The sequence below is a fragment of the Hyaena hyaena genome, unplaced genomic scaffold (genome assembly GCF_003009895.1).
Source record: "Hyaena hyaena isolate Hyena2069 unplaced genomic scaffold, ASM300989v1 scaffold_978, whole genome shotgun sequence".
Lineage (NCBI taxonomy): Eukaryota > Metazoa > Chordata > Mammalia > Carnivora > Hyaenidae > Hyaena > Hyaena hyaena.
The window spans coordinates 641449-668988 of NW_024081612.1; the positions used below are offsets into that span (position 1 = coordinate 641449).

Genomic DNA, 27540 nt, shown 5'->3' on the forward strand with positions numbered 1-27540 from the left:
AAACAAAACAAAACAGAAACAAAACAAAACAAAACAAAGAACTGGGAATTAATTTAATTTGGTATGTGAGTTCTAATGGGAGAAATAAAATGAAATGAAGACATTTTAACACCTAAGATAGCAGAGAGGAAAATACTCATAATTAATAGATTGAATCCAAGAATTAGATATTTAGTATACATATCCAAATAGAAAAGTTGTAACATAAAAATAGTAATTTTATCATACTGAAATAGTGTAAAATATCCAGAGGGCAATAGCAGAGGGAGGAAATGTGACAGTAAAAGCTGTTATTCTAAATAGATGAAAAATTGATAAAAGTATAAAATTAGTTCCCATTTTGTGTAGGAGGTCATAGTCCAGAAATAGTTAATTTTACACGTAAGAAAATAAGTCCTTTCATTTCATGAATGCGTGACCTGCTTAGCAACTAAAATGCACATTTAAGATAGTCTGTTACATTTGCATTGCGGACACTCTTGTGAATTGGCTGATATTTCTGTTGAGCAGTGTTTTTCAGCCATTAAACAATAAACAATAATCATTTTCCTTAAAAATATTTCTTTTTGAATAGTTAATCCATACATATGTTCTAAAATTCAAAAGGCACAAAAGTAAACATGGAAAAACAAGTCTTTCTTGTGCCTTTCTCATACCTAGTTCCCGCCCCTGGTGGCAACCTCCATTACTTTTCCTTTGTACCCTTCCTGATAGTCTCTGAATGCCCATGTGCAGTTTTACAGAAAGTGCTTGTTCTTTTCTGTAAAGTGCTTCTCCTTTTCTCAGGAGTCAAATAATTGTAGTATTTATTCACTTAAGGGTGTTATTTCAGAAATCATTATCACACGGTAGACCTTTTAAAATAAAGTATTTCACTGGATGGATCTACATAATGTATTTACCCAATATTTTATTTATGGATTTTTGTGTTGTTTTTACTCTTGCTGTTATGAGCAAAAGTATAGTAAATATTCTTATATATGTGAGTTTATATATACATACAGTCATATTTATAGGAGAAGTTTTCCTTGCCATCTTGAAAAACATAAATATTTAATTTTTTTCTTTTTTTACAAAGTTTATTTATTTTGAGAGAGACCAAGACAGCAATGGGGGGGGGGGGGGGGGGGGGGCAGGCAGTGCGCAGAGAGAGGGGGAGAGAAAGAGAGAATTCCAAGTATTCCAAGTAGGTTCCATATTGCCAGCTGTGAGTGCACATGGGGCTCTAAGTCACAAAACTGAGATCATGATCTGAGCCAAAACCAAGAGTTGGACACTTAACTGACTAAACCAGCTGGGCGCCCCTAATTTTTTCCTTATTCTAAAATAAATATTTTGACAAAAATTAAAGGTATGGAATTTTCTTTGTTTTATTTTCATATGTGATATGTCAGTAGGTTGGAGCATTGAGTCAACTTGACTGCTGCAAGCAGTTTTCTCCTTACGGATTATAACAGTGTAGCTTATCTTTTGCATTGCTTTGTTTTCATAACTGGACATAAAGAAAAGTCACAGTCATAAATAACATGCTGTACTTAGGTTGCAAAAAAAAATAGATACCAAAAATTTAATACCAGTTTTTTACATTACATGTTTCCTCTCACCCAAATTGAAAAATACTGGAAAGTGTGCTTTGATAATCGCATAGCTATAAAACTCTTCCAACCCTTTGATCCAGTAGTTCCAGTTTGAAAAATAAATCCCATAGACATAATCCTTAAGAGAAAGAAAGGTATGTGATCAAAGATGCTCATATTGGTGTTCTTTATGAGGACCTAAAATGGGAAACAATCCAAATATCTCTCAGGGAATAGCAAAGTTAAATTTAGTAAAATTGGCAGGTTGTTTTTGCATAGAAACATAGGAGATAATGTTAAGTGGAAAAAACCAGAAGATAAAATAATACTCTGGAAAGATGTATGTATATTACTACTTATCAGATGCTATGAAGTGGTGTCAGATCAGTTTTTTAAAGATTAAAAAAAAGGTTTTAATAGTGGTGTTACTCTTTTTTTAATATTTATTTTATTTATTTTGAGAGAAAGCACGCAAGCGAGCAGGGAATGGGCAGAGAGAGAGGGAATCCCATGCTGTCAATGCAGAGCCCAGAATGGGGCTCAAACTCATGAACTGCAAGATCATGACCAGAGCTGAAATCCAGAGCCGGACGCTTAAAGTGACTGAGCCACCCAGAGTACAGGGTGGATCAAAGGGTCAGAAGAGTTTTATAGCTACGTGATTAACAAGGCACGTTGCAGCAGTATTTACTTTTTAAAAATATTTAATACGCGGGGCGCCTGGGTGGCTTGGTCGGTTAAGCGTCCGGCTTTCGCTTAGGTCATGATCTCGCGGTTCGTGGGTTCAAGCCCCGCGTCGGGCTCTGTGCTGACTGCTAGCTCAGAGCCTGCAGCCTGTTTCAGAGTCTGTATCTCCCTCTTTCTCTGACCCTCCCCTGCTCACGCTGTCTCTCTCTCTCCTAGAAATAAATAAAAATATTAAAAAAAAAATTTAATACTCCCTGGTGCTAAACTTTTTAAGAATTTCCTTCCTTTCTTCAAGGTTCTGTTGGCGCTACTAACATGAATGAACACAGTTCCCGTTCCCATGCCATCTTTACAATTACTATAGAATGCAGCGAAAAAGGCGTTGATGGTAACATGCATGTCAGAATGGGGAAGCTCCACCTTGTAGACCTTGCTGTAAGTAACAGGATACTACTTAAGGAGTAACCCTTGTAGTTTTACATTTTATAAGTGAATAAAAATTCAGGAGAAAAATGTGTGATTTACATAGAGTTTTTAAGTTGTTTACTTGTGTATGTGTTTAACTTATTATTTATTATGGAATATTTCAAATGTATACAGAAGTAGTTAGAATAGTAGAATGACCTCCCTTGTACCCATGACCCAACTTCAGCTGTTACCAGTTCATGGTCAGTTGTGTTTCATTTTTGCCTTTAGCCACGTTTTCCCTTCCTGTATTATTATTATTATTTTTAAATGTTTTATTTATTTCTGAGAGAGAGAGACAGCGTGAACAAGGGAGGGTCAGAGAGAGAGGGAGACACAGAATCCAAAACAGGCTCCAGGCTCTGAGCTGGCAGCACAGGGCCCGACATGGGGCTCGAACCCACAAACCGTGAGATCATGACCTGAGCCGAAGTCGGACACTTAACCGACTGAGCCACCCAGGCGCCCCGCCTTCCTGTATTATTTTGAAGCAAATTCCAGATATCATATCAGATTTTTTCAGTGTCAGATTTTGTTTTAAATTGTCAGAGGCATATTCTGTATTTTTAATTTTTGCTTTATTTCTATCTTTGTTTGTTGCTAGGGTTCAGAGAGGCAGGCAAAAACTGGAGCTACTGGACAGCGCCTAAAGGAAGCCACAAAAATCAATCTTTCGCTTTCCACCCTTGGTAATGTAATTTCTGCCTTGGTTGATGGAAAAAGCACTCATGTTCCTTATCGCAACTCTAAATTGACTCGTCTTCTTCAAGATTCCTTAGGAGGAAATTCAAAAACCATGATGGTAAGACTTCATTGTGGAATAGTTAACGTCAGCCAAATTTCAGATTCCTATTTATGTATTGGCATGACTTTTTAAAAACTATTGATATTTCACTTTTTTGATTGTGGAAGAACACCTTGTATGCTAACCCATTTAATGGTGTTTGGAAATCGGTGTGGTTGATGCTTTCTTGTTCCAGAAGGCCAGAGAGGAACTATCTATGTTTCAGAAATTCTTTCTGATATATTTGTAATAGTAGTATTAATTTTGACTGCATCAGGGGTAAAATGTTTTGTATTCCTGATTCAACAGTGTGCAAATATTGGGCCAGCAGACTACAATTATGATGAAACTATTAGTACATTACGGTATGCTAACCGTGCTAAGAATATTAAAAATAAAGCTAGAATCAATGAAGATCCAAAGGATGCTTTGCTTCGTCAGTTTCAGAAAGAAATAGAAGAACTGAAAAAAAAGCTTGAAGAAGGTAACTTTTTCTTAAAATATTAATGTTAATGTTGGCTAAAAATATGTTGTTTAACCACTAAGTGTTCTAATAAAAAATCACTTATTATGTAATATCTGTGCATGTAATTTTTAAAAATTGATTTAATTTAAACCTCCATCTCAGTCCCCATGACCTTTTTACAGATTTTGTTTGACCACTTACTCCATAATGAATTTTTTTGTCTCCATATAAGAGTGAGTTACTATATATGTATTTAGGTGAAAATGAGCCAGAGTTGTTGTGAAAGGTATTGGGCACTATTGTTGAAAGTAAAGAAAGCTATGAGAGAGTCATGGGTAAACCAACTTTAAGTAAAAATTCATTGTTTGGCTTTGAAAATGCTTTCATGCTTAATTTGAACATGAGATTCTATTTGAGGAATCCTTTTCTAACAAGGTGTTAAAAAGTTAGAAAGTTTGAAGGCCTTGTTCATGAGAGTGAGAAATTTACCAGGTGTCATCAAGTGCTCAGTGACTCTATACTTCATGCTAAGAACAGATGGTGAAGGGCTGCTTTGCATAGCAGATAAACAGAGGGCTTTAGAATAGCTTTTTTATAGTTTATGGGGAAACTGGATACGTCAGATGTGAATTCCAACATCACAGATGTTTGGAAAGGGTACTGATTCAATAAATTTGAGTAAGATTATTGAGGAAAAGAAGTAATTGAGTTGCCTCTTAGATAATGAAATTTGGAATTTTAAATATGACCACTAGGTGGTATTTATAGTCAATATGTTTTAAAGATTTAAGTTTCTTAGATTTGTTAATGTTCATTTCATTCTTTATTTTGCCGCCTTTATTTTTTTACATTTTTTCAATGTGGCAAAATTCACATCGTGTAGTAATTACCATTTTAACTGTTTTTATTATGTTAGCCTTGTTCTGCAACCATTACTACTGTCCATCCCTAAAACTTTTTTTAAAATGTTTTTGAAATCTATTTCTGAGAGAGAGAGTATGAGCAGGGGAGGGTCAGAGAGAGAGGGAGACACAGAATCTGAAGCAGTCTCCAGGCTCTGAGCTAGAAATCGGACACTTAACCGACTGAGCCACCCAGGCACCTCTTAATCATCCCCAAATGAAACTCTGTACCATTAAACATTTACTGTCCATCCCCCTTCTGCCTCAGCCCCTGGTAACCCCTATTCTCTCTAGGAATTTGACTATTCTAGATAAGTCAAATAAGTAGAATCATATAATATATGTGCTTTTGTGTCTGGCTTATTTTACTTAGCATGAAGTCCTCAAGGTTCAATGATGTCACAGCATGTGTCAGAATTCCCTTCCTGTTTAAGGCTGAATGATATTCATTCTTTGTATATGCCACATTTTGTTTCTTCGTGCATCTGTTGAACTGCACTTGGGTTGCTTCTGTTCTGTGACCACTGTGAATAATCGTACTATGAATGTGGGGGTACAGATACATGTTTGAGTTCTTGCATTCACTTCTTTTGGGTATATACCCAGAAGTGGAATTGTTGGATCATGTGATAATGCTGACTTTATTTTATTATTATTATTATTTTTAATGTTTTATTTATTCCTAGGAGAGAGAGAGAGAGAGAGCGTGAGCAGGGGAAGGTCAGAGAGAGAGGGAGTCACGACTGAAACAGGTTCCAGGCTCTGAGCTGGCAGTCAGCACAGAGCCCGACGCGGGCCCGAACCCACGAACCACGAGATCATGACCTAAGCGAAAGTAGGACGCTTAATCGACTAAGCCACCCAGGCGCCCCAATGCTGACTTATTTTTAAAACGTTTCATTTCATTGATGCTTATGACATTTGTTTTTATAATCCAGTTAAGAGTGTTATGGTTAATACAGTTGGTCATATAGATCATAAAAAGGTAGGGGAAAACATTAAAAGAATGATTTTTTGAAATTTTATAGACTTATGGAAAATTTAGATGTATAGTGAGTTACTATATAGCTATTATACAACTTCCTCTAATGTTAACATACTATATGTTTATAGTACAGTTGTTGGAACCAGGAAACTTACAATGATACAGACTTAGTAACTTATCTGTGGATCTGATTCAGATGTTGAGATTTTCCTCACAAAATGCCGTTTTTCTTCAGTTCATAATGTAGTCTAGGATCACATGTTGCATTTAGTTGTCAGGACTTTTTATTCTCCTCCTGTATCTAGTTCCTCATCTTTCTTTGTCTTTCATGGTCTTCACACTGTAAAGGTCATTACATTTGTAGAATGTTCTGCAGTTTGGGTTGTCTGTAGTTCTCTCATAACTATTCTGCAAGGATTCTTCACTATAAATTTTATCATTTAATTTTTTCCTTTGGTCTTAAGGTATGTCTTGTGGGAACGTACTCTGAAAAATTATGACGAGATTTTGTTTCTCATCATACTTTTCTGCACTAATTTTAATACCCATCAGGGGTTCTTGCTTGTAGCAATAACTCTGTGGCATTTGCTCAGTGGTGACTTTCTCTTCTCCTCATTCCTTCGAACATTTAATGTTTGGCGTTCTCCTCTGAGGGGGAATAGTCCTTCTCCCCCACTGGTTTATGTATTCAATTATTTATTTATGTCAGTATGACTCAATGGATAGTTTGTCTGTTATAATACAATAATATCATTATTTGTTTTATTGCTCAAATTACTTGAACTTCAGCCATAACCATCCCTTTAGGGTAGTTACTACATCCTTTCAACATGCTCCCATCACTTTTTTGGTTTTTGGTTTTGAGCAGTTACTTATTTCTGGCACCACACGTGTTTTCGGCTCATTTTATGTTTTCCCTACCCTGGCCTTAAAACCATCTGTTTGTTCCTGGTTCCTGTCACTGGAGAATGGTATTTAGAAATCGAGATTTGGATGTTAGGTGCCCTCACTGCTACAAGGTTGTCATTGTTACTAGGCCTAAAGAAAATGTTTTTAGTGAATTCTTTCTCCCAGTACACTGACTTCCATTATTTACTCTTGTTCAGGTATTACCATTTGTGATTAGTGTGTATTTTTCTCCCCAAATTACCTTTGTTTTTTTAGACATTTCTTACATGGACAGTGTTATTTTTAAATAACTACTGTGGAGGTAATGTAGTACTGCTCTGACTTAATATTAGTTTATTCCCTTTTAGTTGATTTTTTTGTTTTTCATGTTAAGTCATACTTGGGCTGCCTGGCTGCCTTATTTGGAAGAGGATGTGACTCTTGATTTCAGGGTTGTGAGTTAGAGGCCCACGTGGGGTGTAGAGATTACTTAAAAAATACAGCCTTAAAAAAAAGTTATTATACTTTCTGTACAAATACCCCCTTCTTCTTTTGAAATATTTCTTATGGTATATTCCTAAAAGTGGAATCACTGTGTTAGATGACAGTTTTATGGTTCTTAAAAAAATATGCAGTTGAATGAATTATTTAACACCTTAAACAGAAAACCGATGAGAATATGGTCTCCCAAAGTGATCACTTTTTTAAAAAAACAGAAATAATAACTTTAATGTAAAATTTTTATGTATACTTAGAAAATAGTTTGTAAGCTAATCATTTGACATTTTAAGTAGATCAGAATTTAACTTCTCTTTAGGAACTTTAAAATAAAGCCGCTAGGGGAGCCTGGGTGGCTCAGTCAGTTTTAAGCATCCGACTTCAGCTCAGGTCATGATCTCACGGTTCGTGGGTTCGAGCCCCGCGTTGGGGTCTTTGCTGACAGCTAGCTCAGAGCCTGAAGCCTGTTTCAGATTCCGTGTCTCCCTGTCTCTCTGACCCTCCCCTGCTCACGCTGTCTCTCTCTCTCTCAGAAAAAAATGTTTAAATACTAATAAAATAAAATAAAATAAAGCCTTTATGTACATTATATCTATTCCTGAGGTTAGCATATGTGATATACTGTTGAGGAATATTAAATTACAATTTTTGTTTAGGGCAACAAAAACTTAAGAAAATGATACAGGTCATAGCCTACCTAGTATAGAATATAAATCATTTTGTAAAATTTCTGTTCAGGGGAAGAAATATCAGGCTCTGATATCAGTGGATCAGAGGAAGAGGATGATGAAGAGGGTGAGGTTGGAGAAGATGGAGAGAAGAGGAAAAAAAGAAGGGGTAAGTTCTTTTTAGTGTTCTAAAAATTAACTGAGATTGCCACCTACATATGATTTCACATTCCTAATGCAATTGAGTGGATGCCTTTTCTTTTGCCATTTTTAGTTATGGTAGCAATTCAAACAAGAAATATGCCATATACGTGGTTAACTTTGCCTTATTTTTTTTATCTAGTGCTGATCTATTTACAGCTGAATCAGAATACCATATGTTCTGTCTTTTTACAATCTAGAATTGTAAAAATCTGTGATAGTGGTTATACCATGTTAGGATTTCATTCAGGGTTTTGATTTTATGTGGGAACTTTGATCTTTGTTAGGAACCTAAATTTTTTTTTTTTTTTTTTTAAGGAAGTCAGGATAATGTGGAGTTTTTCTCAAGCATGATTAGGCTTTAAAAATCACTGAATTTTTTTTTTTTAGATTTATGATCTGTACATTTAATAAAAACACAAAAAATATATGGGCCAATTATTAGTTATTCATAGTCCAATAAAATTGATGAATATGAAAGTAACATGCAAAATTCAATTATATTTCCCTCCAGCAACAATAGTTAGAAAATGAAGTTCTCAAAAAGAGATGATATATTTAAGGCAGGAAAAAAATCACAAAAAGAGAGTTATAATATGTGTTAGAATTAAGAATCTGACTTCAGACACATTGAAAGACTTAGAAATCCATGTGGAAAGATTTGGTAACATAGAGATGTTATCCTCATACAATATATGGATATAATGTAAATCCGATAATACTTCCTACTTGGTTTTGTTTATATACAAGCTAACTCTAGAATTTATACAGAAAAAAAAGTCTTGATAAAAATCACTGAATTTTTTAAATGATAACTTTGTATGAGGATTTTATGTTTTAATTTAATACTTTGTATAATGTACTTTCATTCTTACGCTTTTTTGGGGGTATTTGTTGCCAAGGGTGAAGTAAACTTGTGTTTATTGTGATAAAGATAAAGATAACAGGCAAAAGAGAGAGAGGTATTATAATGACAGACTTTTCAAGCCTTTGTGCTCTGAGTGTTTGAGAACTCTCTTCCATTAATGTGGACCATTAATGTGTGGATCATTGTTTTCAAGCTGGTGCATATTTTGCTTGTCTTATTAAAATGATCTTGCTGAAAATAAACCCAGAAGTCCCAAATTTTAAAACGAAAGGTCCTATAACTTCCAAAGACAGGAAGAACATGATTTAGAGCAAGAGTTGACCAATGATAAGTCTTCTGGCCAAATCTGGCCTGCCACCTGTTTTTGTAAGTAAAATTTTATTAAACAGCCATGCTCATTTGTTTACATATGGTATGGCTGCTTTCACATGATTCTGGATTGCCCACAAAGCCTCAGGCATTTGTCTTTCCCTTAAGAAAATATGTTTGCCCACCCTTGATTTACATAAATGGTTTTGTGTTCTTACCTATTTTTTCACAGACTTTTCATAGCTAATGCAGATAATAGATCCGTTAATAGTAAAATTAAAAAATAGAAATAGAAAGAAATGCCATTGCTTAATAAGTTAAAATATTTACTATAAGATAGTTTATTACCTTGTAAGTTAGGCTTCCAAATTTTAAAAATTTCAGTGAGCCTTTCACAGTTTTGCCATGGAACCTTAAACATACATAATTATATCCAATTACTTGATGTTTTAGTGGAGAAAGAGTGCAGTTAGAGACAAAGCTGTCTATAATGAAAGATAACTGATCATTTCTGTAGTTTTAATTGTGCACAACTTTAAATTTAGAGTTTTCAAACTCACTTCTGGTAATTTATCAGCTAAATAGTTTAAAAAGACTTCAGTGTCACCAACCGACTTACTTTTTATTCATGTCATTCCAACCCATTGAATTGCTGTTTTCAGTGGATAGTGGGATTTGCCCAGAGTAGGTGCTAAAAGAAATAGTTTCTAATTGCCCCGTCTGGCTTTGTAATTAGAGAATATTGGATAATCTACCAAGACTGGTTTTAAGGGAAAGTAAGTTTTGGTTCTTTAATACAAAGCTTGATCGTTCTTTAAAATTCTGTCTCTGGAACTGAATTTTCCTCTGTGTATGTGTTCATTTTCTTGTTTGCTCTTTCTTTGGTTCCCGTTGGGCTCATTTCTTTGTCTTCCAGGCAGTAGCAGCAGCAGTAGTTCAGACTCCACATGTTCTGTCATAGAGAAACCTCTGGATAAGTCCTTGCCTAGTGAGTGGTAGCTCTTAAATTACGTCACAGAGCTTTGGCTTTTCCATAACCCGTGGGCTTCATTTGAGAAATGCTGCACTGCTCCCCGTCATTACTTAAAGAATACGTGTTGGACTTCTCAGTAGAACAAAGCATGTGATGATTTTTCCCCTTCGCCATTGCTTCCAGTTACCCCTAATTGTTAAAACATGTGCTGACGCTTATGTTTGAGACAATGGAAGAGAGATTCATGCTTTTGCTATTGAGATAATGTAAAGAGAGCTAGTAAGCTGTATAAAAGAACAATTCTTAAAAGGTTCCTTTTTAGGCTTCATCATCAATTTCTACTCCTAGTCGGTATCAGGGACATGCAGTAACAAATCTTGAATTTCTTAAAGTACAAATTTTATTTGGCAATACGCCAGCGCCCATTATAACATGTCTTATAGGTATAAAGATTTATGCTTTGGTGTCCTATTCTTAAGGGTAGCTTAAGATTGAAAGCTCCCAAACAAAGAAAACTATACTGTTTGAAGCAAGTAAAGATATATTGGGTAGTATTTCAAATGGCCACTTTTCTCTGTTTCTAAACTACCTGATTGATTTTAAGAAATTTTCTAAGGTATGGTTAGAGACTTCAGATCCACAAGAAATTGTTTCTGCAGGATCTGTCTAGACTTCTTTTCAATTCTAAAGGCTTTTTCTTAAACCTTAATTTCTTAAGTTGAAAAGTATTGTCACTTTTATTTATATTTTTAGACGAAAAGGGAATTGATATTTTCTTGTACTAGATTGCAGCTTACTGCCTTTTAAAGCATTATCTGTATACTCACCTTTCCAGAACTAATAACAAAAACATTTGGTTATTCTTAGGCATTTAGCTTTCTAGAGGAAGAATTCCAAGAATATTAAGAATTGTTTTCTCTCTTAAAAAAAAAAAAAAAAAGAATTGTTTTCTCTCTTGATAACTCTTACATTTTAACAAAACAATTAACTTCATAGGATAATTTATAGAATATAAGAAATTGCTTTAGAAACCATACAGAGGTATTATTTCTTATTATAAACTGTCAGGTCTGAAAAAATATCTGAGTGGAGCAAATTTAATTTTCTGTTTTAAAATTTTTCTTAATCTTTAAAGAGAAGTTACATGAAATTATGTTATGAATGAGTTGTACTTTGTTCAGAGTTCATGCAGTTTTAGTTACTACTTGTGTACCTAGCACGTAACATTAAGTTTTTTGTTGTGATGTGGGTGTGTTGGTGCATTGGAAAAATGATTTTCCCAGCATGCGGTTGCTGTGTGTAACCTGTACGTACCTTTCCTTTTAAAGATATGAATGGCCTTTTTTTAAGGTGTTCTTTGCTTGAATCATCAATTGATCATTTATTTCAACGGAATCATAATTGCCCTTAACAATCTACTAATGGATTGAATGCAAGTTTGTTATTATACAGGTGTACTTCACTTTATGCAATTAATGTGTTTTTCTTCTGAAAAATTTGCTTATAAATCAAATTGGAAAATCACATCCATTGGGAGAACTTACTGTCCTTAACATTTCTCCGTTAAATCCTTCTGTTAATTGAACTATCACTACAAATTACTATAATCCAATTCATCTCTTAGTTAATTGGGGTTTTTGTGTTGGATTTTCTTAAAGGGGAGACACACCTGTATTGGATCTTTATATTAGAACATTGAATTGGGAAATTTTGGAAACGGACAATGCAAATTTTGCTACTTTCAACTAATTTTTTAAATTGGCATAGTTTTCTCTTTTGTCCTTTTAGATTACTTCCTAGATCTTAGCAGGTTCCCAATTCCATGTGTATCGCTGGTGTAACCACATGGTGCTGAACTCTTATATTTTCAGGAGTGTGGGAGTCATTGTGTGAGCTCTTGAGATTGATTTGTAGTGTAATCTTAGTCTAAATCTTATTTGCTTAAATTATATCTCCGATTGTGTTGAATATACTTTTCTTTTTACATAAAGTTGCTCTCTTTAAGTTTTGATAATGATTTATTTCTGTATTTATACCATAAATAAATGCTATTGTGCATTTTTCTTTGTTTTACAAAGGAAATAATGTTTTTCTTTTTTTCCTCTTCATCTCTGTGCATATGCTTCCTGTCTACGATTTGCTTACTACTTCTTACTGAAAGATCAAGCAGGTTGGTGTGATTGATTTGCACTCCACAAATGGTACAATTCTTTAAACTATAAAGAACTTTGTTATTTAACTACATTACATTTTTAAAATTTAATACTTTTTTTCCCAAGGTAAGTATCTGTCTTTTGTATTAAGAAAAATCTTTCAAATTTAGTTTTCAACTTTTAGTTTTTTTAAAAAAAACTTAATTTTTCCTAAATTAAAAAAATTATTTCAGTTTTTATTCAGGAAGATATTAGGACCAGTCTTGTTTCTGAATGATCTTTTCAGAGGAATAATTCAGAAGTGTTAGCTAGACAGTCACACACACTGGATGCTCTAGACCTCATCACCACAATAGACAAAAGTCAATATAACACCAGAACCAGATAACAGAATATTTTTTCCTAAGTTTTTAAAGACCCCTTAAGCCAAACTTCGGTAATGCAAATATAAATGATTTTCATATTCAAGTATTTACTTAAAGTAAGAAATCCCACATCTGGTTACTTACATCCATCGATGCTTATGTAATGAGAATGAAATTAATTCAGCTGACTCTTCCTGAAATTCTTCCCTTTAATTTCATCTTGACAGTTTTGGTTAGAACACATGGCAAAGGGCAATTAAAAATATTATTCCCTGTTTAGCTTAATTATATATTATATGACATCACCAAGTTTTTAAGATGTATTTACCTGAAATTTTGTGCTGGAATCTATCATGCAGTATTAGAAGAAGGGTTTTTGGGTGGTTTAGTTAAGATTTTTTAAAATTCTTTTTAAAAAATCAGCATAAGAGTGACTTTTAGTGATGTCACGATTTTAAAAGTGCTTTGTTAGGAGAGTTGGAACATACTCACTTTTAGCCTAAAATATTATTTGGAGAGAAATACAGTGATTTATCTGAATAATCCTGGCTAGAATATTATTTAACTTAAATGTTAGACTTTTGAAACTGAACTGAATTCTATATGCGTGGTCATCTTTAATGAAGATGTTGTAAGAGCACAGTAAGATTTTTGCTGAGAAAGCATCAGTTTGAAAAATCCTACCTGAATGGTTTTGAATAACCAATACAATTCAGGCCTGGTAGTAATTCATCAATAGGTTGTGTTTTTGCATTTCTACATGTATCTTTTTATTTTACTGCCTCTTAATGGGGTTGGAAACTAGATGTTTTTAATTGTTAACCAAACAGAACCCTGAAACCTAAAAATCAATGTGCATATGTTTATCAGATTATTTCCATTATACTGTTAGTATCCATGTCTTCATACAGTTGTGTTTTTTTTTTTTTTTTTTTGTCTTAACATAGTGGCCATTTTTTCTTTAAATATTTGTAATTCTGAGATGGAAAGTAAGTTATAATTTCTTAATGTGTGCCCTTGTTTTATTTTTTTAAAAGATTTTATTTTTAAATAACCTCTACGCCTGATGTGGGGCTTGAACCGAAAACCCCAAGGTAAAGAGTTTTATGCTTTACCCACTGAGCCAACCAGGCACCCTCTGTATGAAATTACTTTATACCTGAACTTCAGCCTTTCCCCTCACATTTCTAAGAAATAGTACTACCGATTAGAAATCCTGTCTAGGAGTTCATTGAGAGTAGGAATTAGATGGCTTTTTAAAATTATTTTTTTAACAGCATAATTCAGAACATTTAGTACTGTTCTTTGGCTGTGCCAAAGAAGCCAGCCTACTTAGGTCTACATCCTGACTTTTGGAATGCAATGAATCACACCACACCAAAGCATGAATTTGGATCAGTACTCTTATTTTTACTCTTTTATTTAACTTACTTGTTTTATGGCTTAAGTTTGCTTTAGACTTTTATTTCTATAGAAATAGAGGGAAATATATTTTCAACCCTTGGGTTTTTAATATAATTTTATCTTAAAGATTTAATGTCTATGAATGATTTTCTCATCTCATGTTTCCTGAAAATGTATATTCAGATAAATATCTGCATTATCATTACTTTTCAGTTCTCTTTCCTTGTTAGCAGGAGGGGTTAGCTTTTGGGTGGAGACATTAACAATTTATAAACTCTTCTGGTTTACAATCTTCTGTGGTCCTTTGGTAAGGAAGTTAAGAGTGACAAAAGCTTTCAGGAGAGCCTCTCACCAATTCTACGAAAAGTATGATCGTTTTTCCAAAGGAAAGTATGTTTCAAAGAAATTGTATTACCAGAAATGAATTTGATTCAGTTTCATAACCAGTTTGATAACCTGGTTTTTTATTTGTTCTTTTTGATGTTTCATTTTAATTTCATCATTTTGAAATTCATTCGATAAACTTTCATCGAACACCTATTATATGTATGTGAAATGCTCTAGTTGGGCATTGTAGTCAAAATAATCAACTGGAAGCTGCATTTCCAGCTTTATTATTTGATAGTATTTCTATTTCTAATTGATACTTGACATATTTAAACTGGCTCTGAGAGATTTAGGCTCCTGAGTTTGACATAATAATGAGCTATTTTAATTGTTCATTTAACATGATGATAGATCATGGTAGCTCAACAACTGTAAAATGCCTAGTTAATTATAATGTAACCATTAAATAATTAGTATAGGATTTCTTCCTTTAAGGTGTACTATGAAATGAAATAGTTTCAAGTAATTTTATTAAACATAAATTTTAGAAAAATTTTATGACTATATGTGACTTTTATTTATTCATTGATTTTAATCAATTTTGGGAAGCCACTTTATTTTGTACCTTGTTATCAGAGAAAAGTAACTAAATAACCCTGCTGCTTTTTTAAACATATATCTTATTTGAGGACACATAGATCTTTGAGTTTTTGGTTTTTTTTGGCTTTCCTGTTAATCTTTCTTTTTTCCTACTTACCTGTTTTGCTTCTCTTTTGCACACTTTTGTTCTTAGTTATCATCGCACAATTACACAGCAATTTGTTTAGCAGTTAGTTAAAAAGTTATTCCCAGAACATCATAAATAGAAATAAAATATATTAATTATTTGATTTCCTCAAAATTGTATTTGATTTTGTATTATTGAGGAATGTGTCTTTTGTAATTGAAGAGAATTTATACAAGCCTGAAAAATTGGCCCTACAGTGATTGTTGCAAATAAATGACTCATATAGGTAAAAAGAAAGTGTCCCCAGATAAGATGGTTGAAATGCAAGCAAAAATTGATGAGGAGAGAAAAGCACTTGAAACAAAGCTTGACATGGAAGAAGAAGAAAGAAACAAAGCTAGAGCTGAATTAGAGAAACGGGAAAAAGATCTACTTAAGGCCCAGTGAGTATTACTGAATTGAGAGAGACTCGTGATTTAAATTTCTGGTATTTTTCATAGCATATATAAGCAAGAAAATTGAATAGTAATTAAAAGCTTGATTTTTGTCTCCAGAATAGCTTTTTAAGATAGAAGGTTTTGTTTTATTTCCAAAAATTGCATCTGTTTTTCTTATTTCATCTTTGTGTAGGAGGAAAAATTAGCAGTGAAGTTGGATGTTATAGATTAAATCATAAGTTAATTAATACTACACTGTGATATGATTTGCTAGATGTGTTATATAATTATATCCCTATTTTGAAATTTTGTATCCAACTACTTGTTAAATTTTGGCAATAGTAGATAATTGATAGATAATTAAGTATTCTCCTTTTTAATCAACAGACAAGAACATCAGTCTTTGCTGGAGAAATTATCTGCACTGGAGAAGAAGGTAATTGTTGGTGGCGTTGATTTGTTGGCAAAAGCTGAAGAACAAGAGAAACTTCTTGAAGAATCTAATATGGAACTGGAAGAACGGAGGAAAAGAGCAGAGCAACTTCGTAGAGAACTTGAGGAAAAAGAGGTGATGTAACTTTTTGTTTTGGTTGACATTTTGCCTTGGTATTTAACTCTTCTAGTGTAAAGCTATATATCCATAATCTGTCAGTAAGTAAGTATAGTGGACACACAATGTTACACTAGTTTCAGATGTACAACATAGTGATTTAGGTTCTCTCTATGTTAATCTGTACTCACCGCAAGTGTCGCTGCCATGTGTCCACATATAATTCTCTTACAGTATCATTGACTGTATGATACTGACTCCCTATGCAGTCCCCAATGATGATCATTGACTGACTCCCTATGCAGAGTCTTTCATCTCCATGACTCACTCATTCCATAAGTGATAGTCTGTACCTCCCACTCCCTGCTTCATCCTTTTTGTCTCTCTCCCCGCCCCCCCGCCCCCAAACCCAACCATCGGTTTGTTCTCTTTTTGTTTATATCTTTGTTCATTTGTTTTGTCTTTTAGATAGCACATAGGAGTGAAATCATGTGGTATTTGTCTTATATCTATAATCCTAATAAAATTTTAAAGCAGATCTGTGAATTGCTTTGAAAGATAATAGTTGCTAAACATTTTTCATTTGTTAAATAATGAAATTTGTGTTTGACGAAGAAAATGATTCTGTCTGAAGTTTATCAGTTTTTGTCGTAGCAAGAACGCTTGGATATTGAAGAAAAATACACCAGCTTGCAAGAGGAAGCCCAGGGAAAAACCAAGAAATTAAAGAAAGTGTGGACTATGCTGATGGCTGCCAAATCAGAGGTTGGTCTCCTAGCAATTACCTACAAATGTAGCTCTGAATTTTAAAAAAAGTTCTTTGAGGAAGTATGATTAAAAATCCTAAAGAGGTTATAATGTATGCTTACAGTTTTAAAGAAATGACATTTTCTCCTTTGTGTGCAGGTTCACATTTTAGCTGTTAAGCTGCATTGTGTATTTCTAACATTAACTATTAATATGGAAATAGGGGCACCTGGGTGACTCAGTTGGTTAATAAGCATCTTACTTCAGCTGAGGTCATGATCTAGCTGTTCCTTAGTTCAAGCCCCGCATGGGGCTCTATGCTGACAGCTCAGAGCCTGGAGCCTGCTTCAGATTCTGTGTCTCCTTTACTCTCTCTGCCTCTCCCCCATTCACACTCTGTCTTGATCTCTCTCTCTCTCTCTCTCTCTCTCTCAAAAATAAACAAACATTAGAAAAGAAAAAAGAATAAGGTAGAAATAGATAGTGAGGGGTAGTGTCATTCTGTGAATTATTTTTGTGAAAGAACTGATTAAGCTTTTACAAGGTTTCTTAGACCAGTGCCTGAATCAGATAAAATTCTTTTTTGGGGGGCGCGGGTCGCCTGGGCGGTTCAGTCAGTTAAGCGTCAGACTTCGGCTCAGGTCATGATCTCATGGTTTGTGGGTTCGAGGCCCACGTCGGGCTCTGTGCTGACAGCTCAGAGCCTGGAGCCTGCTTCAGATTCTGTGTCTCCCTCTCTCTCTGACCCTTCCTGCTCACACTCACTTTCCCTCTCTCTCACTAATAAATAAAAACATTAAAAATTTTTTAAAAAACTTTTTTTTAAAACCTTGTTTGCCCTTCATATTTTTATTGATTTTCTGGTAGATGGCTGATCTCCAACAGGAGCATCAGAGGGAAATTGAAGGCCTCCTGGAAAATATTCGACAACTTAGCCGGGAGCTTCGACTTCAGATGCTTATTATTGATAATTTTATACCTCAAGATTATCAGGTAAGAGGGAAGTTCTCTGACTAGATATTATATCACTTGGCTGGGGTGCAGAAATAGGACTATAATTCTAATTTAATTGATGGTAAATATTTCAGTTGTTGACGGTAAAATTTACTTGAACTAATGCCATCACATTTCACTCCAGCTGTTATCTTTTCTCTATACATAAAGTCTCTGAGTATGTTAGTACCTATCTAAGAATGTCTCAGCCCTTTGGAGGAACCCAGGCTTATGGAATTGCATTTCTGTTTATTCATTCAATATATTTGATCCTGTAAGTAGAATAAATGGAACTCCTTTGCTAATTTTTCTCCCTGCTTATGGATACTAATTGTGTGCATGTGTGTGCACGTGTGTGGGGGGGGGAGGCATAATGTGTATATGGTAAAATACACATAACATGAAATTTACCTTTTTAGACTATTTTTAGGAATACAGTTCGGTGACATTAAGTACATTTACAGTGTTTTGCACTCATCACTGCCATCCATTGCCAGGTGTATGCTGATTCTTAATTCTAGTATAATTTTAAAATGTCAGCCTCTCTGTACCCAAAATTTCCATTTTTCTGATACATTTTAGTGTACCTTAACATACTGATTTTTCAAAAATCTATTTTGAGTCTTTGTATAGCTTAAATAACTCTTTCTGAAGATAAGCCTTAATATGTTTTTCCTTTGGACCTCAGGTTGACAAAATTTTTGGTTCATGGTACATTCTCCTTATATTGGTCCTTGGTTGACCTGCTTTTATTTAGTTGGTTAGTTTTGTTTGTTTGTTTGTTTTGGCTTTTTTTGATTATTTATTTTGTAGTGAACTTGACATGCATAACAAAAGCTGTTATCAGGACAGTAACCTACTTCTGACCAAATAGTTTCCCTCTCCCCTCTGCCATCCCTTTGGCTCTTCCAACTCAAAGTAGTCATCATCCTGAATCCCATGTTCTTCATTTCCTTGCTTTTTATTTTTATATGGTTTAATTGTATTTACATATATTCCTTCAAAGTATGTATTTTCAAATTTATCAAAAAGTTACGCAGTATATAATGTTTTGAGGCAACTTTTTACTTAATATATTAAGATTTTAGTCTTGTGAGCTTTTTTCCAGTATTTCAAATGTTATTAAATATTAAAAGTAGACCATCTTTGGCTCTTAAAAGGAAATGATTGAAAACTATGTCCATTGGAATGAAGACATTGGAGAATGGCAGCTGGTGAGTATTACCTTCATTCCCTCATGAAGTACTTAAGGGAGTTCATCCTGTGGCTTGGGGACTGCGCTGGCTCTGAGGAGACCACGATGGTCCAGGGAATGAATCAGATGAGAATCCACTAGAGTGGATAATTTTCTCATTAACTGTATTATAACATTCAGACTGTTCAGTGGAAGTGGTGTCATTTGGGGCTTCATAGGACTGTCTGACTTCTAGATTCCTTTCTTTTCCAGTATTCAAATTACATTTTACAATTGTAACATCAGTATATCTCATAGTAATTTGCATTATTCCCAATATTAATTGCTAATTAAGATAATTTTCCTCCCTCCTCTTTTTTTTCTTTTTTGAGAAATGTGTTGCCTATACAGGAAATAACATGAGGAAGCAGACTCCAGCTCCTGATAAAAAAGAGAAAGACGTAAGAGTGCTTTTTTGTTGTTGTAACTGCAGTTTCTTTATAGGATCTGGGTCACTCATCTTTGTTATCAATATGATATAAAGAAATCAGCTCTGCTGAAAAATAGGCCTGTCTCTTGGGAAGAGAAGCCCTAGGAGGGGCGATAGAGGACATTTCTGCTCCCCTCAGTCGTGAGGGCAGGCTTTCCCTTTGCACCACCCAAGAGGCATGGCGGCTTCTTCAGAGCCTCTTCCCCACCTCTCCAGGCCTTGTGGGGATAGTTGGAGACCAGAGTGCCTCTGTCTCCTTCTCAGAGCTGGTCCTGGACTTAGGCCAACAAGAGGAAGTAGCAGCTGTAGGGAAAACAATAATGATTTTCCTTTCCTCTGAAGATAATTTATAGGGTCCTTATTTACCACCAGTGGGGAATATGTTTGAGATGAGTGGCATTCAAAGAGGATACCCTTAGACATTTATTTGCTCTTCTGCAGTTTTTTTCTAGGAGTTTATTCAGCATTTTAAATCTTCTCCCCACATATGGTTTAAATCCTTCCTATAAGAGTGTCTTGTGTTTGCTCCCTTTACTTAGCCCTTTGAAGTGGACCTTTCCCACGTGTACCTTGCCTACACTGAGGAGAGCCTCCGGCAGTCCCTGATGAAGTTAGAGAGGCCGCGGACGTCGAAGGGGAAAGCAAGGCCAAAGACGGGGCGAAGGTAAGGACTTCTCTTTCAGTACTGTAAGACAAAAGCACTGAGATATTCTAAGTAGATACGTTTAGAGGAGATTTAGTTAACATAATAAATGTTTTAGCTATATTAAAAAGCTGAATTTTAGATGTATTTATATAAATATTAGAGTCCTTATGTAGTTATGATTTGAGTAAGTTAAAAACTAAAGAATCAAATCAAGTCTTCCAACTTCTTTGGCCCTTCTAAGTACTAGAGTTTATTTTTTAACACACGTTCTATCCAAATGTATTAGAAGTCATCTGCTACCTATTTTAATTCCTTAATTCTTATAATAATTCTTCTAGTCAGATGCTAATTAATTTGCCTGATTCAACTCCAAGGTCTTATATTTGCTGGCTTGCTTTTCTGTTATAAATGTTACCCCAAGAACCTTGATCTTCTCAGTTGCTAGTTAAAGAAAACTTTTCTGACCATTTTTCCTTCTCCTTTGAGTTTTGGCTTTGACTGTTGAGTAGTCTATATGTATCATAACATAACCCCCCAGGGAGATCAGGGCTGGCACTTCTTTCTTCTCTCCCTTCCCTTCATCAGGTACTATTCAGCTTATTTAAACTGATTGTAACACTTGGAGTTCCTGAAATGATAGGAAATAATAAGCTTATTTTCCCCCTACTTTGAGTATGTAGACTTTTGAGTTTTAAGTCAGATGAAGTTGTAAGGTTTTAATATTTTTGTGTTATATAACATCATAGACATAACTTAATATCTATAAATTTGGTATATGTGACTCGAGGAGGAATCAAGGAGGAATTTTTACATTTCTTAGCATTCAGGTGCCGGTTGTTAAAAACTTTTCATATATCAACAGAAGCCATGTATGTAATATTCGTAGTGAATGAAGAAAGATCCCATTACATGTTTTCATTTTTCCGTTTTTAATAGAGATGTTTTCCTCTTGACTCTGCAGAGAATAAGAAAAATTACAACACAGGTGTGATGATAAATGATTTAATGTATAAAAAATTAATTTGAGCCAACATTAGATGACCCAAACCTATCATTCTCTGTGTATCAGAATTAGCCTTTTGTATTAAGAAAACAATAGATGACCCCAAACATAGACAAATATACACAGTAAATGGTTTGTTGATACTGTATTATATTACCTGATAATGTTCAATGTGATGTTCCTCTAAATTAGAAATGCATAGTTCAGTGTGCTAAGCAAAATTCCAGTGAACACCATACATTACTGTAGTATTTCTATCAGTCTGTACACATGCTTCTCTAAGGTGTTTCATATGATTTGTGTCTCTTTTTTTCACTGAATGAACCTGTACCAGAACAGGTAATCAAGGGGCTCAGGTCTGGCAAACATACAGCCCACTTGGCCCTGGCCTATCTAGTCCTATTTCAGAAGTTTTCATCGACTCAATTCCTTACATTCTGATTGGTAGGGTGGAGTGCCAGGCTCTTGTACCTACTTCAGGTGATCTTCCTCTGGCCTAAAATGGTGGGCATTAATTGATCTCTTAACATGTCAAACATGTCAAACCTTGGCTTGTTTCTAGACCACTCTGTATTACCTGCTATATAATGTATAATGCTATATAATGTAAAGTGTTTGCATTCAGTCTTTTAGGAAAACATTCATTTTTTCTTTTTCTCTTCTCCAAACAGAAAGCGTTCTGCAAAACCTGAAACTGTAATTGATTCTTTACTTCAGTAAACATTACAGACTTAAAGTCACAATAAAAATTAGTGATATTCTCATGCCTGGACAAAATCTTTAATTAAAACACTGAAGACTGTTGTGTAATTTCAAATAACGGAAACTGTAAATTATGGAGTAAGACTGGAACTAATAACTTGCCTCATAAGTCTTAGTCAATATATATATTAATGTCATATTAAAATTGTACAACTGGTAATTGTTCAGATTCTCATATTACACTCTAGTTTATACTGTGCAGGGAACTCGAGGGAGCAGCTCATTCTCTAGAGAGTTGCAGTTTAAATGTATACATAAATCTGTTCGTGATTTAACTACTGTATAATTAGGTGACTGGATAGGCAAGATAGAAAAAAATATATACGTCCTGTTTTGCACACAGAAAGTAGCGTATCTCGTTGTCCTACGTTGTGCTGTCCTATGTGAATGTATGGGCTGCATATCTAAGAAATTATTTGATCCTAACACCCACCTAGCCTAATTAAAAATCTTCTAATTTTTATACTAAAATTCATTGCATTTTAAGTATGAGACAACTTACGTTTTTGATCTTTGGAAAATTTTGTAATTCATCAGTCACACTTGAGAAGTATACATGTTTAAAACGCAAACGTTGGAAATACGTTTCTTCTGGACCTCTCTTGACCTTTTTATGCCACTCTGACTTCAATTGAAATACACTTTTTTTGTTCTAGTTTCATGTTCTCTTGAAGCATTGAGTTTGTACGTAGATATAAAAGAGTCACAGTTGCCGAAAATTAAGAAGCTAAATACTGATCATTCATCTTTGCCCATATATGTGTATTTTCTAAAATTCACTTTGAAATATAAGTAATGGATGCTTTTCTGCATCTCAGGTCTAAATTGTGGTAGGAATTGCTCTGTATCTCCCAAATGAGAAAGCTCTCCATTTTCCACAAAATGCAATCAAAGCAAGATATATGTATATCTTTTAATTCTTTGACTTTAAAACATTTGTTTTGCTTTTATTCATATTTTATAAAAAGGAAATATTTCTCCCTGAATTTCTTTTATTCACAAATCCCACTTAAACCATGTTCCTCTAAAAATAAAAAGTTTTTACTTTTATAGTAAAATAAGTTATAATAGAATTGTTCTCATGGTGACTGCTTACAAACTTTTAATTTTTTTGTAAGTTATGCTACTCCTAAGCCACTTAATACATCTTTTATGAGTTTTAAAATTATATGACCAGCCCTAAAGTCCATTGGTTGCAAGTTTGAGACTTCATAAATTAGTATTTATTAAGTCAACAGTATTTTAGTAAGTTTGGTTAAATATTGGTTTGTAGTTAAAAAGCTGCCTATAGATTGGGGTGAGTGTATAGGTGGCATGATTGTGAGGTGGTAGTAAAAATGCATCCCTAAATTTAAAGTTCATTCCAAAGGTGGTGTACCAAATGTCCTGTGTATGGTGACTATTTTGTAGGTAATAAGAACTGCATATAACTGGCAGCATTTTGTTTGTAACGTGTAAGATAGTTAGGAGGTTATGACTTTACGCTCTGTGGGGCATCGTCCAGGTACTGTGAAGACTAGAGGTGAATGTATGTCTTGTAAAAACTCTGTGTGCGCAGAATGTCTTGGCAGTTGTAGATGCACATTTCATGGTTAGTAAATACTCCAGAGAAATCTTAATTTTACCAGTAGGATCAAAAAGATGCATACTTCTTTCTAAAAGTCCACGTTTCTAGCCTTTAACCATCCAGTTAATTTTTTATTGTTTTTATTTGAGTAGCATTGACACACAGTGTTACCTTAGTTTCACGTGTGCAGCATAGTGATTCCGCCGCTTGGTTATGCTGTGCTCACAGCAAGCATAGCTCCCATCTGTCATCATAAGACTCTGTGACAGGCTATTACAGTATCGTTCACTATATTCCCTTTGGTGTGGGGAAGGAACAACTTTTGCATTAAGCTTTAAAACATAGAAAATGGAAGCCAGTGTGTTAGATTTATTTTTCTATTCCACTTCTGCTGCAATATCAAAAATCTGTAAAAAGTCAAAACATTGAGGAATTTACAAAACAGGCCATGTTAGCAGTTTGTTTTTTTTTAAACATTAACATCAGAACTGATTATACCAGATGTACCTTATATAATTACTCTATGAAATACCAAAATAAGATATTCAAGTCAGGCTTGAATATCCATATGAAAACATAGGATACTGACTTTAGAGCTATTCATTTAGCTCTGATCATAGCAATTCTGTGGTTTCTTCACATGTACTGTGTCTTTGTCCATAAAATGAAATATTTTGTAACTTCAGTGTTAATTTCGTGAAAGGATATAGATGAAGATACTTCCTCATTATTTGAAACAAATAGCCAATTTTATGAGTGTCACATATAAATAGGTTATTGAAGGGGTATTTTTTCTTTAATTTAAAAAAGTAATATTTATTTATTAAAAGGAGCCTTGATAGAATGTTAATTGCAATATGTTCTTTAATAAACCCTGTTTTAAAAGCTTAATTATATATACTCATTATTAGGATATTAAAATATAATAATATCCCCCCATTTTTGTTTAGATTCTTATAAAATATAAGATTAATGAAGATATGGGGGGTGGCCTGCATCTGTGTGTAAAATCTATTTGACAAGGTATATCATCTTGGAAAAGGGGACCTTTTTTCGCAGCAAGAAATTTAAGATTACTTTGGGGGAGGGGAGTGGTTCTACTTGATCTGTAACATGTTTTTAAATTTATGATTATGGTTTTTGGGTTGTTGTCATTTTTAGTCTTTTAAAAATATCTTCCCCCTTAACTCTTACATAAAGGGAAGTCCCTCTCTTTCCTACAAGGCTGTGAATTAAGGAATGGGTAGAGTTTACATTTAAGCATGCCAGTGCCTGCCCGATTTCTTAATGTATACATTTGTTTCCTTTTTAGTTATTTTTTGTTTTTAAATGCTAGAAGAAAATATAGATCTTCCTAGTGCCTTTGAACTTACACTGTAGTTTGATTAATTTTAAACCATTTAATAACTTCAGTAGCACTACTACAATACCGTATACTCGCCAAAATTGCAAAATCTTCCAGTGAGTTTGTTGCATTAATTTCAAAAGCCACACTTTAATTGTATTTTATGTATAAATTGTATTTGTTGAAGTTGTATATATTGATATTGTATGTATACATGCAGCATGGTTAAGTTAGAAATAAAACTCTTGACCTAATACTCATAGTTGTGGTCTGCTTTTTTCCTCAACTACCTTTGTGGGTCTTTGTGCTTGGCTTCTCAATTTTATACAGTTTACAGAGGCCTGTGTCATTTCACACCCAAATATTTTTTTACTGTTTGTTTATGTATTTAGAGACAGCAAAAGATTTGTGTGAGTAGGGTAGGGGCAGAGAGAGAGAGAATCCCAGGCAGGCTCTATGCTGTCATCAGAGCCCAATGAGGGGCGCTGTTGTGAGATTGTTATGTGAGCTGAAATCACTACTCGGAGGCTAAACTGACTGAGCCACACAAGCCCCCTTCACACCCAAAATGGTTAAAAAAAATTTTTTTTAATGTTTATTTATTTACTTAAAAATAGAGGTGCCTGGGTGGCTCAGTCGGTTGGGTGTCCGACTTTGGTTCATATCTGATCTCACTGTTGGTGAGTTCAAGCCCCGCATCAGGCTCTGTGCTGACAGCTCAGAGCCTGGAGCCTTGCTTCGGATTCTGTGTCTCTCCATCTCTGTGACCCTCTTCCCGCTCACACTCTGTGTGTCTCTCTCTCTCTCAAAAATAAACATTAAAAAAAATTTAAAAAAAATTTTAATGTTTATTTTTGGAAGAGAGAGAGCGTAAGCAGGGAAGGGACAGAGAGAGAGGGAGACAAAGAATCCGAAGCAGGCTCCAGGCTCCGAGCTGTCAGCACAGAGCCCGACATGGGGCTCAAACTCACAAACTGTGAGATCATGACCTGAGCTGAAGTTGGACACTCAACTGACTGAGCCACCCAGGTTACCCAAATGTTTATTTTTTTTGAGAGAGAGAAAGAGCACAATCAGGGAAGAGCAGAGAGAGAGAGAGGCAGAGAATATGAAGCAGGCTCCAGGCTCTGAGCTGTCAGCGCAGACCTCAGTGTGGGGCTCGAACCCACGAACTGTGAGATCATGACCTGAACCAAAGTCTGACGCTTAACTTACTGAGCCACCCAGGCGCCCCACCAAAGGAATTTTTAGACAATGATGGAAATGCATCACACTCCAAGACCTAGGTGCCACCTTACATACCGAAAACTTGTAATGTTGTGAGCCTTTAAACAGAAATCCTCATGAAACAGAAACCTGGGGGAGAGGTTTTAAAATGTTTCTTCTAATTGATAAAATTTATTTTCACCAAAAATAGTTTTATCTAAATTTTGTTACCCTTCTCACTAGATATTTGAGAATAGAAACTTAAAAAAGCAAGTATGAAAAATGTATCTCACTAAAAGGTAAAAGACATTTCTTAGTGGTAAGGTATCATGATTTCTTTCAATATCTTTTAATGAGCTTTATATATGTGCAAAACAAAACATTGCTTGGATTATTGTTAATTGTGTGTTCTTTTAACAAACAGTTATTGATTACCGGGCACCGTGCAAAGCAGCTCAGGCAGCAGGCCTGAGAAGTTTGGATTTGTCAGCCAGTCTCAGAGGACTTGATGTGCTTTTGCATAGGAAAGGAGAGTCCTCTGACCCTTTGAGGCTTGCTCTCTTCCTTTTCCTAGCTGCTAACTTAGTTCAAACGTGAGAATAAGATTAAAGGCCCATGTTGACCTAAGCAAAGTAATAAATAGTGCCGCCTTCGCATCCTCTGCCCAACCTCCCCAGTTGAGTTTCCGAGCCAAGCAATACCACTCTGACCAAGCAATACCACTACAGTGTGCCCTCACAAAACCTTTTACTGCATATATTGTCAGGATGCTGCTGAGGACATTACCCTCCTGAAGACCCTTGAGAAATCTCTTTTCAAAGCCAAGTACAAAAACAAAACAAAAAAAAATTGAGCCAACGACCAGCCTAGGGGACCATAGTTACCCTGTGCCTGCGGGAAGAGTTCACAGAGTTCGGAAGCCACAGCCCAAACCTACAGCAAGCTGGAGGAGCCTCTAAGCATATTGGTTACAACAGGAGCTGAGTGTCTCATTCTTAGGCTCTTTCATTTGCAAAGCAAATCAGGTCTTCAGTCCTCCTTCGGAAGTTGAACAAATGTGTGGGAAAATGATTATGAAGAGGCTACTTCAAAAAGAACCTGTTTCCTCTCAGCATTTATCTTGGGCTTCCTGTGACCCAATCTTCAATGTACTTTTATCAATGTTATCAGAACATCACTTTGTCTTACCCAAACACGTTTATGGGTCTGACTAAAGAATATGACAGATCACACGTTCTTCCACACCTGCTCCCCTCCCCCTCCCCTTTTCAGAGGGCTGGGGAAATTTTAGTTTTTAATCAAAGGCTTTATTTCTCCAGTGGTACAAAGGAATTGAACTGGGACTTTACAACTGAATAAAATACTTCTCGGAG

General features: G+C 34.9%; 1 protein-coding gene across 4 annotated transcripts in view; it reads left to right on the plus strand.

Moving 5' to 3' along the window:
* The window catches only part of KIF3A (kinesin family member 3A), a 44182-nt gene extending 22131 nt beyond the window's left edge, over positions 1–22051 (plus strand). For 2 of the 4 annotated variants that reach the window (XM_039221374.1, XM_039221376.1), the window contains exons 6-18: positions 2560–2699; positions 3334–3531; positions 3823–3997; positions 7991–8089; positions 12433–12441; positions 15534–15690; positions 16072–16252; positions 16889–16999; positions 17849–17974; positions 19135–19188; positions 19541–19609; positions 20178–20302; positions 21959–22051. In XM_039221374.1, the coding sequence (XP_039077305.1) occupies positions 2560–2699; positions 3334–3531; positions 3823–3997; positions 7991–8089; positions 12433–12441; positions 15534–15690; positions 16072–16252; positions 16889–16999; positions 17849–17974; positions 19135–19188; positions 19541–19609; positions 20178–20302; positions 21959–22007 (1493 nt within the window). In that variant the 3' untranslated portion in view covers positions 22008–22051. Of the gene's footprint in view, positions 1–2559; positions 2700–3333; positions 3532–3822; positions 3998–7990; positions 8090–10214; positions 10287–12432; positions 12442–15533; positions 15691–16071; positions 16253–16888; positions 17000–17848; positions 17975–19134; positions 19189–19540; positions 19610–20177; positions 20303–21958 lie in introns of all 4 variants that reach the window. The other 2 variants (XM_039221377.1, XM_039221375.1) reach the window with 2 other exon arrangements.
* Positions 22052–27540: the final 5489 nt, after the last annotated feature.